This window comes from Hyperoodon ampullatus, assembly GCF_949752795.1.
Source record: "Hyperoodon ampullatus genome assembly, chromosome: 10".
Taxonomy (NCBI): Eukaryota; Metazoa; Chordata; class Mammalia; order Artiodactyla; family Ziphiidae; genus Hyperoodon; species Hyperoodon ampullatus.
The window spans coordinates 68,682,344-68,700,202 of record NC_136923.1 but is presented as its reverse complement, the minus strand read 5'-3'; the positions used below and the strand labels follow the sequence as shown (position 1 = coordinate 68,700,202).

Below are 17,859 nucleotides of genomic sequence, written 5' to 3'. Positions count from 1 at the left end.
CCGAGTCTTCATGGTACATGGAACAGCTGTGGGCTTTGTGGTCTTTGTCAGGCCAGTAGCCTTTAGCAGGCATGGTGAGTGGCTGGGCTTCTGGAGAGAGGCAGTGGGGTGTTGCGGGTGCAGGGAGCAGATAGCTCCTTGCCTTCCCCTCCCCAGACTCTTAGCTACCCTTAGGGCTGCCAGCCCAGCCACCCAGACCAGCCTTGCTCTGGAGCCAGAGGATCCTGGCTGGATGCACATTCTCACTGCCTCCCAGTCAGGTCCCTGTACACACTGGGAAAAGTGTGGCTCACCTCTCACAAGCCAAGGGAGTCAAAGCTTCACACTGCAGCTGCCCCTCCCCCGCCCCTTTTAGGTATCACCAGCCTGCTCCTGTATTCATTCATTTCATTTCATCAGATATGCTTTGGCTCAGTTCATGCCCTCCCAGAGTTTCCAATTTAGTATGAGAGAGAGACAGAAATTGCCAACCAGCAATCACAGTACAGCAGTGGTCCTCAACCCTGCTTCTTCTTTTTATTTTTTTAATAAATTTATTTATTTATTTATTTATGGCTGTGTTGGGTCTTTGTTTCTGTGCAAGGGCTTTCTCCAGTTGCGGCGAGCGGGGACCACTCTTCATCGCGGTGCGCGGGCCTCTCACTGTCGCGGCCTCTCCCATTGCGGAGCACAGGTTCCAGACGCGCAGGCTCAATAGTTGTGGCTCACGGGCCTAGCCGCTCCACGGCATCTTCCCGGACCGGGGTACGAACCCGTGTCCCCTGCATTGGCAGGAGGATTCTTAACCACTGCGCCACCAGGGAAGCCACCCTGCCTCTTTTTTTTTTTTTTTTTTTGCGGTACGCGGGTTTCTCACTGTTGTGGCCTCTCCCGTTGCAGAGCACAGGCTCCGGACGCGCAGGCTCAGCTGCCATGGCTCACGGGCCCAGCCACTCCACGGCATGTGGGATCTTCCCGTACCGGGACACGAACCCGCGTCCCCTGCATCAGCAGGCGGACTCTCAACCACTGTGCCACCAGGGAAGCCCCCTGCCTCTTTTTTATAACAAATATTTTATAGCACTCTTTAGTATCCTGAAGGAAAATTCATGGATATACTATACACTATTCCGAAATACATACAGGTGAGGCAGTGAGCCCTTGCAGCTACCTGGGGGGAGATGGATCCAGGCAAAGAGATTAGCTCTTGCAAAGGCCCAGGAGCAGGAGAAGAGTGATGAGTGACATCAGAGAGGTAAGGGTGTGGGTGAGTGTGGGGGTCAGGTTGTGTGGGACCTTGTGGCCGGGGAGCTTAGCTTTGAATCCTGTTAAAGTCAGAACTCTCATTGTTCTAAAGACAAACTTCAGAGAGGGCCCAGTGTCTCTATATGGGAGGCTTAGGAAGAGTCCTGGGAGGGAGGGAGAAAGATAGGAAGAAAGAGGTAAGGTGAAATGGGGAGAAGTGGTGAAGGTTTTCTGAGTGTCAGAATATGCAGGTTGATGTTTGGGAAAAATGTGTGTGTGGACAGCAGGGGTGTAAGTGTCCTTCATGATAAATTATCAGGATCCAGACATCACCTTTTTAAAAAGTTAATTTGTAATGTTTTCGTCTTAGAAATTATCTTCTGGTTAAAAAAAAAAACAGAATGGGGCTTCCCTGGTGGCGCAGCCGTTGAGAGTCCGCCTGCCGATGCAGGGGACATGGGTTCGTGCCCCGGTCTGGGAGGATCCCACATGCCGCGGAGCGGCTGGGCCCGTGAGCCATGGCCGCTGAGCCTGCGCGTCCGGAGCCTGTGCTCCGCAACGGGAGAGGCCCCATCAGTGAGAGGCCCGTGTACCGCAAAAAAAAAAAAAAAAAAAAAAAAAGGATGTAAGAAAACAAAACAAAAACATTTTTCCTGATGCTAGAAAAATAACATGTTTCTAACAGACAGTTGGAAAATACAAAGAATAGAAACATCAACAAGAGATAATCACTGTGACATTTTGATGCATTTCCTCCAAGGCTTTTTTTCTGGGCGTACAAATATATAGTTTTTTCTTATAATTAGTAGAATATGGTAACCAGATTTTTTTTCCCATGTCACTAGATATTCTTGGAAGACATTTTTAATAGCTGTATATCATTTTTCTGTTTATGGATGAGCCATAATTTATTAAAGCTATTCTCTTAAAGGAAACAGTATAATTAATACTGCAGTGAACATCCTCATAGCTGAATTGTTCCATTTTTCTTTGAACTTTAGTTGATGGATTTTGGTTAGTATGCCAGACACACAGCCTCAATGAGCAGGAGGAAAAACGGTCAATCTGGAGTATTCAGCCTCTGAATGACCAAATCAACAGTTACACAACTGATTGGATTGCTTGAGAAGTCAGTCATTAAGACAGGAGAGAAAAACCAGCTTGACCTCAAGGTGGTTAATTCCCATCAATATGTAGCGACAGGCCTAGCCTCCTAGACCAACTTTAATACTCACCATCTGCATTAGAATAAACTCTAGCCTATGGAGTCTTTGCTTCTATCCCTGAATGCCTACACCCCAGGCAGGCTGGGGCTCTGGGCCCCTCTGTGAATGCAGAAGCCCTTCTGAAGGTCACTGGTCACAGAATCACCCCCAGCTCTGAGTTGTGTTTCTCCCTACGGGAATGCTAAATTTCAGAGTTGTGGCTAATGATTCTTTTTATTTTTTAATTTAATTTTCATTTTATATTGGGGTATAGTTGATTTACAATATTGTGTTAGTTTCAGGTGTACGACAAAGTGATTCAGTGATACATATACATATATCCATTCTTTTTCGGATCCTTTTCCCATATAGGTTTTTTCTTTTTAATCAATGTCTTCTTTTTTCAGACTAAAAAAGGCAATGTACTAATTCCAGGAAATTTGGAAAGTGCAGCAAATATTAAAGAGACAGTAAATGTCACCATGGTTCCACCATCTATTTAAAAGTGCTTCTTAGGGTACAGCGTGTGAACAGTAGGGCAAAGTGGTTAAGAACGTGGGCTCTGGATCCAGACCAAATGCCATTGCTTACGAGCTATGTGACCCTGGGCAGGTTACCTGACCTCTCTGTGCCTCAGTTTCTTCATCTGTAAAATGGCTTTATTCAGATTTTTGATATTTTATGTATCATGGATTTTTGCATTGATTTTGATTTTTTTAAATATCTCATTAGGGACTTCCCTGGCAGTCCAGTGTTTGAGACTTCACCTTCCAATGCAGGGGGTGCAAGTTCGATCCCTGGTGGGGGAGCTAAAATCCCACATGGCTCGCGGCCAAAACACCAAAACATAAAACAGAAGCAATATTGTAACAAATTCAATAAAGACTTTAAAAATGGTCCACATCAAAAAAATCTTTTTAAAAAATCTCATTAAAATCTTTGATTATTGAGATTTTTGGAGTCCCTTAAATTTTGCACTTGCCTTATCCTTGCTCTGATCCTGGGGGCTGCCAGCAAGACCCAAGCCAGAGCAGCCTTCCATTCTCCACCCCCGCCCCCACCCCGGGGTGTTGCTGCCCTCCCCTAACCTTCAGCCCACTTGCTGACCTCCTGGGTCAGGGAGGCCTAACATGCTAGAGTGGGCCAGGCCACCATCCCAGAGAGAAAAGCTGTTTGCTGTGATCTCCCAAGCAGCCTGATTAACATGCGGAAAGATGCAAATTGAGGCAATCCTGCTGTTTTAGAAGAACTTAATATGTTTTTTTAAAAGATAGGGTGAAAAGGCAGAAATTGCAGAAAATTATATATTGCGGGAGCTGTTTTATCATCTCTGCAGTTGATTCCAGAGATGCTTCTGGTTTGGGAAGGGCATATCATGTGTTCAGAAAGCCCCACTCTCAGGCTGAGAATGTCAAACAGCAGGACCTCTGACCCTCAGCCAGAATCTGCTGCTCCCTAATCCTGCTGGTCCAGTGCATTTTATTGCCTCTTCCCTAGCCTCTTCCTGCGGTCACATGTATATCAAGGGTTGATTCATTCATTAACCCTTATTTAAGGGGAACAGTTGAAGCATAGTAAATAGGACTATTGATATAACCCGGAGGCACCTTCAAAAGCAAGTCCCCAAGCAGCTCCATGCTCCTTGTCTCACGGGCTCCCCATGGGCCACACACCCATTAGGGAGGAAGCTTGCCTTGGTTATAGCCTAGAAAGCTCTCTGAAGTTCTGTCTTATGCCCACGGATTTGGCAATGGCCCCGTACAGTTTATCATAATGGGCTTTTGGCGAATGTTTCTGGGTCTGGGTGGCGTTAGGGAAGGCAGATCAGGTTGAAGAACAAAATAAGCTCCCAGCAATGCCTCCCACATATTTGCCATGGGGGAAAGAGATGTGGCTCACTGGCGGATGCTTCCAGTTAGATGAATTTCAGAGTCAGTCTCTCTTTTTTTTTTTTAGCTAGCTTGCATAGAGGAGACTTTTCTAAAATGGATTCCACACTTCTCTGACTTCTCAAACTGAGGCTACAGAACATAATTAAACTTATCTTGATGATTCGGGGTCATCATTTGGAATCTCAGTTATTAACCTTTGGAGCCAGACTGTCTTGTTTCAATCCAAGCTTCTCCTCTTACTAAGCTTTGTAGCTTCAGGAAAGGGTATTAACTTCTTTGTGCCTCAGTCTCCTCAGCTTTAAAATGGGAATAATGATTGTAGTTATCGTAGATAAACACGAGTTGAACATTGGCAATTCCATATGGGTCAGCCCGGGAGTAGATGGCACTCGGCGAGTGTTGGCTTCTATTCTTTTAGCTGTTCTATGCTGGGCACTGTGGACTGGTACTTAACATATATCATCTCCCTTGGTCTTCCCAACAGTCTCAAAGGGGGCATTATTACTCCATTTTTCAAGAGGAGAATACCAAGACTTAGGTTAAATTGCTTGCCCCAGGCTGCTCAGCTAGTAGATGGCAGAGCTGGGGTTCCAACCAGGTGACTGTGGCTCCTTTGTACTGTTCTCTCTGGCAGGTGCTGTGCTGGGACCATGGCCCTCCCAGTGGAGCACTAAATAGTCCTGGAAGTTAGGGTCTATTAAGTTCTGCATTAATATTTTTCTGATATTCCTACTCCCCTCCTTGATCTTGCAGGGCCCTCAGGGGTTCTCCTAGGAAGGAAAAATAAGAGCTTTGCCTCTGGATTTTGCAGCATCTGTTTTGGTTGTTTCAAATATATGTGTGTATTTCGTAGTCAACCAGTATAGGTGTCATGTGCGGCTTGCCTGTATTCATTCAGGTGAAGGTGTCACACAGGTGACCTCCAAATGTGGGAGAGGTCACTGTGATGACCACCAAGCTATGCCTGGGGAGGCTGGAGGGATCCTGGATTCCCAGACTGTCCCCTGAGCACCAGCCTTCCCCAGATGTCGCCCCTTTCCCAGTATGCTCCCTGTGGCATCAGCACCAAAACCTAAACTGCCCAGCTGAAAAGGACAGTGATGATCATCCTGTCCAGTGCATCACTTTATAGATGAGGAAACAGGCTCAGAGGGCTTGAAGGACTGCTGGGACAAACTAGAACTCAGAGCTTTGCATTCCTTGCTGGGGCTCCTACTCAGCAAAGTCTGGTCTGTTTTCTGATGCTGCTGGTTCCATCCATGGGGAGGAGCCAGGGCCCACTTTATGGGCATGTGATCTGTTCAGTCACACAGGATCTGCTCTTGGTTAATGCTCTGCTGTTACAGTCTTGAAATCTCTTAATACTCTTTGAACAAAGGACCTCACATTTTCCCTTTTACTGGGTCCCACAAATTATATAGCCAGTGCCGGGAGGAGCCTACCAGGTCCTAGGCTTCCTCCTCTTTCTAGGCCTTGGGATGGAACTCCCCAGGGAGGCATTTAAAGTGCTCCCTCCATCCAGCATGGGATGGGATTGCGACTTTCTCCCGGGGAAAGATAGTGACTGCTGGGGATGGACTTAGAAGGCTAGAGATCTTTCTGGGAGGGTGTGAGGGAAACCCCTGAAGTCTAACTGCCTTTGTTACCACCACTGTGTGATCTTGGATGACCTCTAAAAACCTCAGTTTCCTCATCGGTAAACTGGGGAGACTAGAGGAGTTACTTCATACTGTTATAATGAGGATTTAGTGAAATAATGTATGTAAAGAGAAGGCTTAACATAGCACCTGGCATTGAGTAAGTGCTCGATAAATCAGCCATTCTCTATTCCAGGTCTGAAGTCCTAGATTTCTCAGGAGGCTCTCAGATTCCTGGGGCTTCTAGGCCTTGGAAGCCCCCAATCCGGCCTCCTTGTCCCTCTCAGGTGGGTGATGCTGAGGGACATGATAAAAGCCATCATTACCTGGGCACCTCCGTGTTCTGGCCAGTGTGCTCCAGCACTGCCCCTCAGGGCCTCCCTTCAGGAGACCCTCTCAGCCCAGGCTAACCCGAGTCCAGCCCTGACCCGAGTCAGAAGAAATCAGCGACTCTAAAGATACAGGGAAGCGGGCCTTGTGAACTATAGTGTGCTCTGTGCTGGAAGAGGCATGACTTTGAAATTATGTTGAGTTCATACATGTTGAATTTCTGCTCCACCAGTTGCCAGCTGGTGATCTTGGGCAGGTTACCTAGCTTCTCCAACCCCCAGCGTCCTCATTTGTAAAAAGCAACAAAGGATTATTTTGAGGGCTAAATATGATAAGGCTGTAAAGCACTGAGTTCAGCGACAGGCCCACACAGATGGTATCTAATACATGTTTGTTGAATGAATGAATGAGCAAGTGAATGGAGGGATGTTCTGTTTGCTGTTGTCAGATGTCCTTGAGGGAAGGCATATGAGGTGGTAGAGGTGGGAGTGGGGCAGGGACAGAGACCATACACAGTGGATGGGGGGAGGGGAGAAATATCCAAATCGTCATAACTTGTACACACACAGTACTTAGTGTGTGCAATATACTGTTCTCAGCGCTGTACTCAATTAACTCATTTTATCCTCACAAGCCTATGAGGTAGGCCTTGCCTGTACCCCCATTTTACAGATGAGGAAACTAAGCACAGAGAGAGTGAGTAACTTGCCCTAGGTCACACAGCTAGTAAGGGGATGGAATGGAAGCAGGCAGCCTGGCTCCAGAGACCATATTCTTAACCATTATATTGTACCCACTGCCCCAACCTTTGACCATGTCCTTCAAGCTGTGAGAGGTTGCATCTTCATCCCTGCCACCATTTTGGTCCTCACTGGGCTGTAGGACACTGATCTCCAGAGACCCTCTTCGCCACTGAGAGGAAGTGGGCAGCGTGAGAGAGCTGGGTGGCTTGCTTCCTGCCTTGCTTCCCTCAAGGGCCAGGCCAGGCCCCAGGGACTATTGACAGAGCCTTGAGCTCTGGCCAGTTGACAGTTGCTTTGTCAGGATGCAGAGCTTTCAGGTTGAAGAGACCACACGGGGATGGGCAAAGAGGAGGACACAGGGGCATCTCTGCCCAGTGCCCAGCTGGCTGCAGCGAGCTGAGGGGCTAGGAGCCGTGTGAGAGGAGAGGTCAACCGATTCTCACTAGGCCTGGTACCTTCCTTATGCTCTTGGGTTGAGTGTTAGGTCTGGGTCAGCCAAAGCCGTGAACTAGTCAGGGGAGTCAGAAACCCAGGGCCCTGTTTGATAAACTTGTAGGGGTTGCTCCCTGCTCTGAGCTTTAGGCTCCTCAGCTGTAAAATGGGGAGGTCATGGTCCAGCTCTAGCTACCTCAGAGTTAGATGAGCCTCTTGTGAGTCAGTGCATGTGAAAGTGATACTTAAACTTGAATGTCCTCTAGGAACCATACAGTCATGTAAGGGAATGAGGCGATGTGGCCAGCGAGGGCTTGGGGCTAGGGCTTGGGGTTAGGTGACCAAGCTCAGAGTGGCTTGAGTTAGTCATTGCACCTCCCTCTGAGCCGCTCAGTACAATAGCGATGATACCTCGTGCATGAACCTTGACCAAGTGGGTGATGTGCCTGCACTCTGCTCTAGACTTCGCACACTTGATCTCATTCAGCCCTCACCACAGCCCTTTGAAGTGTGTACTGCAATCAGACCCATGCTACAGAGGGGAAACTGAGGCTCTGAGAGGTTGCCTCCCTGGCCTGGTCACACAGCTACAAAGTGGTAGAGCCAGGATTCAAACTGGGTCAGCCGGCTCCAGAATCCACCTGCTTCACTGCCCGGCTTGCTCCGCCAGACCTGCCGGGTGGGATTGTTTGAAGATGAAATGAGACCCTCCAAAGTGTTAGCTCAGGGCCTGGCACGTGGTGCGGGGCAGTGTGAGCTGCTCTCCTTTCTAACTGGCTTGGGGCCCAGAATCCCCAGGCCCTGGGGCTGTGTCCCCATAGGGACAGGGCCCCCCTCCAGCCTTCTGTGCCTCACACCCCTCTTCTCCCTCCTTCCCACCAGGATGTCGCCACAATGCAGTTCTGTGCCAACAAGCTGGACAAGAAGGATTTCTTTGGGAAGTCTGACCCCTTCTTGGTGTTCTACAGAAGCAACGAGGACGGAACGTGAGTTCTCCGGCAACGCTTCCCCCCTACTTCTGGGGGCATGGGCTTTGGGGGGAGGGATGGACCGTGGTGACTTGCCGGGCGGGGGTGGCTTGGACCATCTCCTCCTGCTGCTGCCCTGAGGCCCCTGCTCTAGAGAGGGCAGGGGCTCTGGGTGGAAGTTAGGGGCTCCAAGGTAGTACCCTGGCCACACAGATGGGGCTGGTGGGGGATAACGGGCAGACTGCAAGCCCACAGTGCCATTCTGAGGGTCATTACTAAATGGGTGGCACTGGGCATGTCAGAGATGGAGGGAGCGGGCAAAAACAGGGCTAGGGCAGGAATGAGGGGCCCCTCTGATAGTCCATTCCTTCTTTCACATGCATCAGTCCACATCTCTAAGCCTTGTCCTCACTCACCCACAGCCTTCCTAACACCCCACTACACATATTCCCCCCACTACTTCCTACTCAGCCTGGCAAATCTGGACCCCTTTCCCCCAGGCTTCATTCGAAATCCCTCCCATCTTTGAAGCCTCCATTTCCTTCTCTCCTCTCCCTAATCTGGAAGCCACCCACAATATGATGGAAAGACACACAACTCGTTGGGCAATGTAGGAGGTCAGTGATGTACACAGAGGGACAGGTTCTAGGTTGAGGGTCTTGGGATGTAAGCCTCTTTTCCAACTCACTCTGTGACCCTAGACAAGTATGCCCCCTCTCTGGGCCTGTTTTCTCATCAGTAAAATGATCTGGTTAGATTAGGTGGTCTCCATGGTCTCTAAGCACCACAGCTCTGGAAGGCTGCGGCTGCTTAGCTGGGATTCTGCAGAATGAGGAAGCGACGGGGCCAGGGAGGTTAATTAGAGAAACGCTGCTGGAGAAGGGAACTAGGAAGAAGGTTTTGAAGGAGAGGGAAAAAATGGGTCCACGGGGGTTTGGGGTTTGGGGGTGGGGGGAGGAGCAGGGAAGAATAACAGGCTAGAGAAACAGTGTGTGCAAAGCAAGTGTGCCCTGAACAGAGGGCAGGGAGGCCTCGCTAAGACCCCTAGAATCTGAAATTCTGTGTGTGTGTGTGTGTGTGTGTGTGTGAGTGTGTGTGCGTGTGCGCGTGCTGTGTGTGTGTGTGTGTGTTGGGAGGCAGGGCAGCAGCAGGGAGGAGGTATGTTTCAGTCAGAGGGAAAACTGATTTTTAAACTAAGTACAAAACAAGGGAAATTAGGTACGATGATTTGCATAACAAAAGGATCTTTTGTCTCACCGTAGGACTCCTAGCAGGATTTCTTTAAATAATTCTTGTTGACTTTGACTTGATTTGAGGGAGGGAGGAAAAGGTCTGAGTAATGTTCTGGGCGCCCATGGAAATGTCCATGCAAGTCCCCTCCAGAAAGGAGGGCAGGGGCTGCCCCAGGGCCTGTCTCAGCGGCGAGGGCTGGCTGGCCAGCAGGAGGGAGGGATTTGGGTTGTGGAACAGGAGATGGACATGTTGCAGAGTGTTTGCCAATGATTATTCTAGCAGAGCGGTGTGTAGGTTGGGTGGGGAGGGGGCGGGGGAGAGGGAGAGACTCGTGACTGACGCGGTGAACAGGTGGGAGGTGCTGCGCCAGGCGAGCTGTGGAAATGCAGGGGAGGAGGCAGAGAGAGGAGGACATGGGCAAAAGGTCAGGGCAAGACCTGGCTCTGCGGAACTTGGGTGGGGACCACCCACCGCCCCCTCCCTGGCAGACGAGCTGCAGGGAACCCAGACTGTTGAAAATGGCAAAGGAGCTGGTCAGATGGGGCAGGCGATGGGGGTTTATTTGGGGGCGAGTTTCACTTGAAGCATGGGCTGGATCTGTCTGGGGTGAGGGGACACCAAGGGCAGCTGGGGAAACCGATCCAGAGGGACCACAGGGAGTGAAAGGCCACGCCAGGAGGGAAAAGGGCAGGAAGCATCCACAGAGCACCCGTGCTCCTGGCACTGCACATACCTTGTCTTCCTCAATCAGAATCACTGGTCTGGGAGCAAGAATGTGGTGATGGAGAGCCAGGCTCGGCCAGTCGCTGCCAATCATTAACTCTGTAATTTTAGGCAAGTGTCTAACTGAATGGAACTTTATGTGATGGTGGAGATGTTCTGTATCTCACTGTCCCTTATGGTCGCCATCAGCCACGTATGGCTGCTGAGCCCTTGAAAGGGACTAGTGCGACAGAGGAACTGAATTCTTTGTCATTTCGTTTTAGTTAATTTAAATGTAAATAGCCACGTGAGGCTAGTGGCTACCATTCTGGACAGTGGGGCCCTACCCTCTGCGGTTCAGTTTCTTGGTGTGTGTGATGGGGAGAATCATAACACCTCCCTCCCAGGGAAGCCGTGAGGATTAAATGAGTTAATTCGGGTTATTAGAACAGGGTCTGGCAGCGTTAGTTACAGTTCTTTGGGAAGCTCAGTCACTTGCCCAGGGCTGCACAGCTGGAGGTAGTGGTCCTGGGGCCGGAGCCCACATCTGTCTGACCGCGTTGGTTCACACCCCCACCCCACGGCCACGTCCCGAGTGTGTGTTGAAATGAATTGAGTTGAGCTGGGAGATGACTGCAGGGACCATTTCCACACTAGGGCCTCATCCCCCACGGCAAGTACATCAGGGGATCGAGGGGCCTGTGGATTTAGTGATGGCAAAGGGGTGGGGGGGCTTGGGGGAGTTTAAAGAAAGTGGTTTCAGGCAAGAGTCTGAAGCAGAAAACAGACCACACAGGGCTCAGGAAGAAAGACCTAGGGAGGAAATGAGGCTAATAGCTTAGAAGACTTGGTCAGGCAGTTTGGCTGGCAAGCGAGAGGAGCTAGAGAAGGCAGTGGTTCCAAAGAGGTGGGGAGACGAGGAGGGTCCACAGCAGGTCTGTGCGACTGTTCCAGGTGGGAGGTTAGGGCTTCTGCAGGGTGCGAACCTCCCTCCCTTCACCACCAGTTGCTCCTCCTGATTCTCCCTCCTGCCCCCTCCCCCAGTCCAGGCTCCTCTTCCTGCCCGACCTACTGCCCCAGCCATGGGGAGCTGTGGCCCCTCCTTTCCCCGTCCCCATTCCTGTCCCCATCACCAGCTCTGGAGTGTGTGGGGAGGTCTCCCACATGTACCTCACACTCCAGTGGGTGGGCGAGAAGGAGCACAGAAGAGAAACGCTGAGCCATGGTGACAGGAATGACATTTTGACTTGAAAATTGCCAGAGAAGAAATGGCACAGGCTGTGTGGGTATGGGCGGGGCCCAGGCACCTTCCTGGATGACCTTTCCAAGCCAGGAGGTAGCTGGGGTGGATGCTGGGAAATCTCATGGGGACAGCCCCTGCCCTGAGCTCCACTCTGGCTTCCGACTGCCCCTCCACGTGGCAGGGCAGGCTTCCAGGGCGGGGTCCGTCAGGCACTGCATGGGGAGTGGGCAGGGGCGCTGGATTGGGGCCCAGCTGGGATTAAGCCAATTCTGCACTTTTAGTTTGCAAAGCAAGCTCATGGATTCAGACTACAAGAGCTGAAAGGGTCTTAGAGATCATCTAAGCCAGGGGCTTTAATTTCACTGGCTTGAAATGCCAGTGAGAGCTATGGAAACTCTCCTCTGAGAAATACATTTATTCATTAGTTCATTCTGAAAAAAATATTACATTCACCTTACTAAGTGCCAGGTGCTATTCTGGGCACTAGAGATATACCAGTGAACAAGGAAGACAAACCCTTGCCCTTATGGAGCTTACATTTTAGTGACAGACTATGAAAGAAATAAGGAGAAATGTAGACCATGTCAAATGTCAAATGGTAACAGATGGGATGGAAAAAGCAGTATGGGAAGGGACTAGGAGATCTCAGAGTCAGGGAACCAGGGGGCTATAAATTTTAGATAATGGTTCTCAGGGCAGGTGCTCATGTCAAAGAGATGACAGTTGAGCAAAACCTGAAGGAAGGGAGGAGGTGAGCCGTTAACATGGAAATTTGGGAGAGAGCCCTTCAGACAGGGGAACAGCACGCACATGAAACTCAGGCACCCAGTTCCACTGACGATTTCAAGGGTTCACAGACCCCTAAAGCCCATCCCCAGATCCTTCCATGGATCTCAGATGAAGAAAGTCTAATAGTGGCCAACTCCCTGGGTTTATAGGCGAGGAAATAGAGGCCTAGAGGGGGACAGCCTTGCTCAAGGTCAGACAGAGAACGGGGGCCAGAACCACATCTCCTGACACTCCTACCTGGTGCAGGAATCCTTTCTGTAGTGTTATCAAGAAATGGCTGTCTAGGAATAAAGACGCAGATGTAGAGAATGGACTTGAGGACACGGAGAGGGGGAAGGGTAAGCTGGGAAGAAGTGAGAGAGTGGCATGGACATATATACACTACCAAATGTAAAATAGATAGCTAGTGGGAAGCAGCTGCATAGCACAGGGAGATCAGCTGGGTGCTTTGTGACCACCTAGAGGGGTGGGATAGGGAGGGTGGGAGGGAGATGCAAGAGGGAGGAGATATGGGGATATATGTATATGTATAGCTGATTCACTTTGTTATACAGCAGAAACTGACACACCATTGTAAAGCAATTATACTCCAATAAAAATGTTAAAAAAAATAAAATAAAATAAACTGAAGTTTATACAAAGATAAAAAAAAAGGAATGGCTGTCTAGCTTCTGCCTGGATGCTGCTAGTGACAGGCAGCTCATCACCTCACAAAGCCATTGTTTCTACTGTCTGGCAACTGCAGAGATTAACAAGCCAGCCCCTCTGGTGATCTGAATTCTGCCTCCCTTGGAGTCAGGACTGACAGACATCCCTCTCTTCTTTGCCAGGTTCACCATCTGCCACAAGACTGAGGTCATGAAGAACACCCTAAACCCAGTCTGGCAAACTTTCTCCATTCCTGTGAGAGCCCTCTGCAACGGGGACTATGATCGGTGAGATGAGAAAATGTCCCCTGTCCCCAAGCACAGGTGCGGGTGGCACGGTCACGTTGATGAGGGCCATCCCATCAGTACGAGCGATCAGAGCCTCCTGGAGCTGCGTGCTGGTGGCCCTGCACAGGGTGGAACTGGGGATCCCTCTGGCTCCCTGCCCTTCCCTCACCACACCCCGCTTTTTTCCTCCCAGTCTGACGTTCCCATTGGTGGAAGCCCTCCCAGGTTGGGGGGATGGGAGGTACCAAGGATTTCAGAGGAGCCCTGGTGGGTGTTGGGCTCCCTGCCCGGAGCTCAGTAGCTGGTCTTTTCATTGTGTCCAGTGAGGGGCAGGTGGGGGCCAGATGGCAGCTCTAGATGCACGTAGAGGTGACCTGGTCCCCGGCAGCCCCAACTCCTGGCTGAGAGACTCTGGGGAGTCAGGATCCCAGGATATGCGCTGCCAGATAAGTTGCCATAAATGGGGGTGAGGGATGCAGTGCAACCAGATACCTAGTTTCCAATCCTGGCTCTGTGATGAAAAAAGCACTCTCAACCTGAGCAAACTTTGACCTGTCTGAGCCTCAGTTTTCTTATCTGTAAACTGGGTACCTAAACATCCACCTACCTTGTAGGGCTGCTTTGAAGCTCACAACCTACGTGCTAAGGCTCTGGTATGCAGAGCATTTCTGCATTTCATCCACAAACGTTTATTGATGCCCTACCATGTGACAGGCACTGCACTAAATGCTGGGAAGTCAGGAGGAAACAAAACACACAGTCTTCACCCTTCACCCAACCTCTTGGAGTTTACATGCTAGTGGGGGAGGCAGACATTAATCCAATAATTGCACAAAGAAACATATAATTACAGATTGTGGCAAGTGCAGGGGGGAGAGGGGACACGTAGGATGGGCGCTGTAACACGGTATTGGTCTGTGTTAAGTCACAAGAACCCAGCCTGGTTTCCTGGTGGTTGCTATAGCAGGTGGGCGAGCTGTCAGGGGCTTCTCGGGCAGGGCTGTCCAGGCAGCCCTGAGGAAGCTGGGCCTCTGCTGGCCACTCCAACAGGAGCCCTAGGGTGTCAGAACAGATACCTCAGGGCATCCTGGATGGTGGCATTGGCTTGGGCTCCCTGGCACTCTGTTCACAGTGGCTGCTGACAGGGTATGTGCGGTGGGGTGAGGGGACAGGAATGAGCAGACGGATGGCCTCCAGGCACCCCTGTCTCCCTCCCTATTAGGCTGCTGAGCCAGGAGATGAAGTGGCTTCTTTTCCTGCCTCTCGGCTGGGACAGAAAAGCCACAGTCTGTTCCATAGGTGGTCATTAAGCACCTAGATGTGCTCAGCACTGCGCCTGCAGCTGTGTGGCATTCAAGGGGATGTAGCCGCATTTCCATCTTCAGGGGGCTTACAGGGAGCTCAGATGTGCACACGTATATTTTAGATAGCTAAATAATTGTGCAAAATGAGACTGGAAACAAAAATAGGCATTTCAGCCAAACAAACCCCTGTTCCGTGTCTAGCCAGGTCCTGGGGCTTCTGGAGTGGTGGGGAATGGGAGGGGTTGAAGCAATAGGGTCTAAAGGAGGCTCAGGGCAGGGTGGAAGGTTGCGGGGGGCGTCAGTTCCTGGGGACAAGGGATGTAGGAAAAATGGTTGGGATAGAGAGGAAGGGAGCGGAAATTCAAGGTTGGGGGATGGGAGAACATGGCAGCTCCAGTCTCATAGGGGTGGAAGGAATTGGGATTTCTGACCGCACTGCCTAGAGGTTTCGTGGGGTGTCCAGCTGACCCCCCACAACCCGCATCCCAGGGAAGGCCTCCTAGGGCCTCAGAATCCAGCCTTGTAAGGAGGGCAGCCCAGCTCAGAGGCCTGGGCTCTCCGTTCAGCCATCGGAGGAGCTGCGGGTGTGGGGGGAAGGTGCAGGCTTTGAGGAAAGCCCAGGTGGGCTCCCATCCCCCTCCCAGGCTGAGCCCTGGACTGGTTTCCCTCCAGGATGGCTGGGCAGCTTGGGCCCTCCTCCAAAGCCAGGAACAGATTACTGTGATGTGACTGACAGTGGTGCTAATGGAGATGTCAGGTGTGTCACACTGGCCTGGTGAGCGAGCAGGCCTGCCCCCTGCTGAGCCCTAGGGTCACCCACATACCCAACAGCCACTCAGGAGGTGCAGGCATTTGGGAGGCCTCCGTAGGGCAGGAGAGGGTGGACCTTGTTCAGGAAAACAAGGCCGCTTTCCTCTACTTCCGAGGCACCTCTTGAAGCCTCACAGTACACATTGGGTTTAATCCAGCAGCCCTGTCTTCCAGGCCAGCAGGGCACCAGACACCGTGTTGGCTGCTGTGGACACAGTGAGCTCTCAGACCCAAGTCTCCTTCTGAGGTTGCTCCCAGGCCAATGTGGGAGACATGGGTCATAATAATAACAGCAAAGGCTCCTGTGGCACTTCTGAGGTAATTGATGTATGTGAACTAATTTAATCCTCCCAACAATTAGTACCCCTTCTGAAAAAGGTACAAATACTATCCACATCTCATAGATAAGGAAACTGAGGCCCAGAGAGGTTAAGTAACTCACCCAGGGTCTTACTGCCAGTAGCACCAGAATCTGGACCCAAGCAGGCTGGCTCTAGGATCTGTGTTCTTAAACTCCAGTGCTCTGCTGATGAATGGTCAAGGTGTGGGGTGAGTGGGGTGGGACACTTGGAGGACAGCTCTAGGAGAGTTTGCTCAGGGGCTTGAGCACATCTGCTTCGAGATAGGAGGTAGAAGGAAGACTCAAAAGGCCTTGACAGCTGCCTGGATATGGGAGTGAAGGCGACGTAGAGATTATTAGGGTTTGGAGTTTGGAGGATGAGAGACGATGGTACCACTAGTGGAAATGGGAAGAGTGACAGGGAGCCAGAGTGTGTGGCTATGGGACAGGTACAGTGGTGTTCTTCCCAGGGGAGAGGAGAACAGAGGTCTGGGAGTCCCCAGGAGGGGGGCTGGCAGAGGTCAGGAGTAGGGGGATGTCAGAGAGACAAGAAGGGACCAGGGGGAGGGCAGCCGTAGTCAGGGAGCTGAGAGGAGAGAGTTCAAACAGAAATATCAACTACTATTGTGAAAAAGAGGGCCAGGGGGTGAGAACCAGGGATCTGCTGAGAAAGGGCAGTTTTCTTGGAATGATGGGGTGGAAACGAGTTAATCTTATTAAGCTTCACTGAGTCTTTAGGACATGGGCCAAATTGTGTCCTAATTGGTTTAAATACAGTATCTTATTTTGTGAGTTTAAATTTCACAATAACCCTAGAAGGTGGGTACTAGTGACATGCCCATTTCACAGATGGGGAAACGGAGGACCACAGATTATGTCACTTGCCAGGGCAAGGAGAAGGTGCATGTCCCTTCTCCAGAAGTCACTTCTGAGCTGGCCCTCTAATTTGGGGTTCCCCTGGTTTGGGGTTCCCCTGCCTTTGCTGTGTTTCCAGTCCACACAAGACCAAACCCAAGCGACCCAGCTGAGCAGAACCTGAGTCAGAGGAAGTGGACTCAGGGACAGAATTAGTCTAGCCCTCCAGTGGGGTGAAGTGGAGTGAAGGGTGATGAAGGCACTTCTGCCTTCCCTGAAGTCCCCCTGCTCTGTCCTTGAATATTCTGCGACTTGAGGATTTGTCCCTGTTAAACCAAATTCCTCTGGGTCGGGCTGCTGTCACTCACTCACACCTTCATGGTGAATAAGTAGGTTTTAAAAGGGTGTTAAGGGTACTGGGTCTTCACCTGGAGAGGGGAAAGGGTTCCCAGGAGCTGGGGGGCTGTCACATCACCCAAACTTCGGCCCCCTGGATTGAACCAGTTGCTTCTCCTTTGAACCCCACCACACCCTGAGCACCAGGAGGGGCTGGGCCCAATACTATGGCCTCAGTTAGGAGTGTCTTATCCCTGGTTCACACATGCACAAGCTGAACTCAGACACAGGAGCCACAGTCAGTGCAGTACAGCTGGGGTTGCACAGCACCTCTGCCATCAAGCCTCACTGCCCTGGGCCTGTGAGGCTCGATGCTCTTCTTCCTCCCAGCAGCTTCTCAGAGTAATGGACTGACTCAGTTAGTTTAGGGCGAACCCCTCAAGGCCTGTCAGCCTTCGGGACTTGTAAGCATCAGGGAAACATACCTCTTCCTGTTTTTCCTGCCTGGGAGAGGGAGAGGCTCATTAGGAGCAGACCTGCAGCTCGGCTCAGAGGAGGCTATGGACAGAGCTGCTTGGTGTGCTGGGGGGCAAGCCTGGCGTCTTTGCCAGCGTCCCCCATCCTTGCTGGCCTGCTGAGGCTCACATACCCTGCTCTGTCACTCCTGCCCCACACGTTCAGAGACCCACAGGACACTGGCTCCCTGCCAAGAACTGCTACTGACCAGCTGTGTCTGGCTTCTGCCATTGCCTTCCCCTGCCTCTGGGCACCTCCTTCTTCCCCAGTTCTGGAGATTTCGGTCTCCGAGCTAATCTGACTCCCTGCAGCCATCCCTGGAGACTTGGCTGTGACTGCTACTGAGGTGAGTTGGCACAGGAATC

The 17,859-nt window shown here is 51.1% G+C and overlaps 1 protein-coding gene across 4 annotated transcripts in view; it reads left to right on the top strand.

The window, feature by feature from the left end:
- The window catches only part of CPNE5 (copine 5), a gene marked incomplete at both ends in the record, with an annotated part of 90,422 nt that overhangs the window by 50,840 nt on the left and 21,723 nt on the right, over nt 1-17,859 (top strand). For all 4 annotated transcript variants that reach the window (XM_079713151.1, XM_079713150.1, XM_079713149.1 and 1 more), the window contains 2 exons: nt 8,346-8,449; nt 13,229-13,333. In XM_079713151.1, the coding sequence (XP_079569277.1) occupies nt 8,346-8,449; nt 13,229-13,333 (209 nt within the window). The remainder of the gene's footprint in view (nt 1-8,345; nt 8,450-13,228; nt 13,334-17,859) is intronic.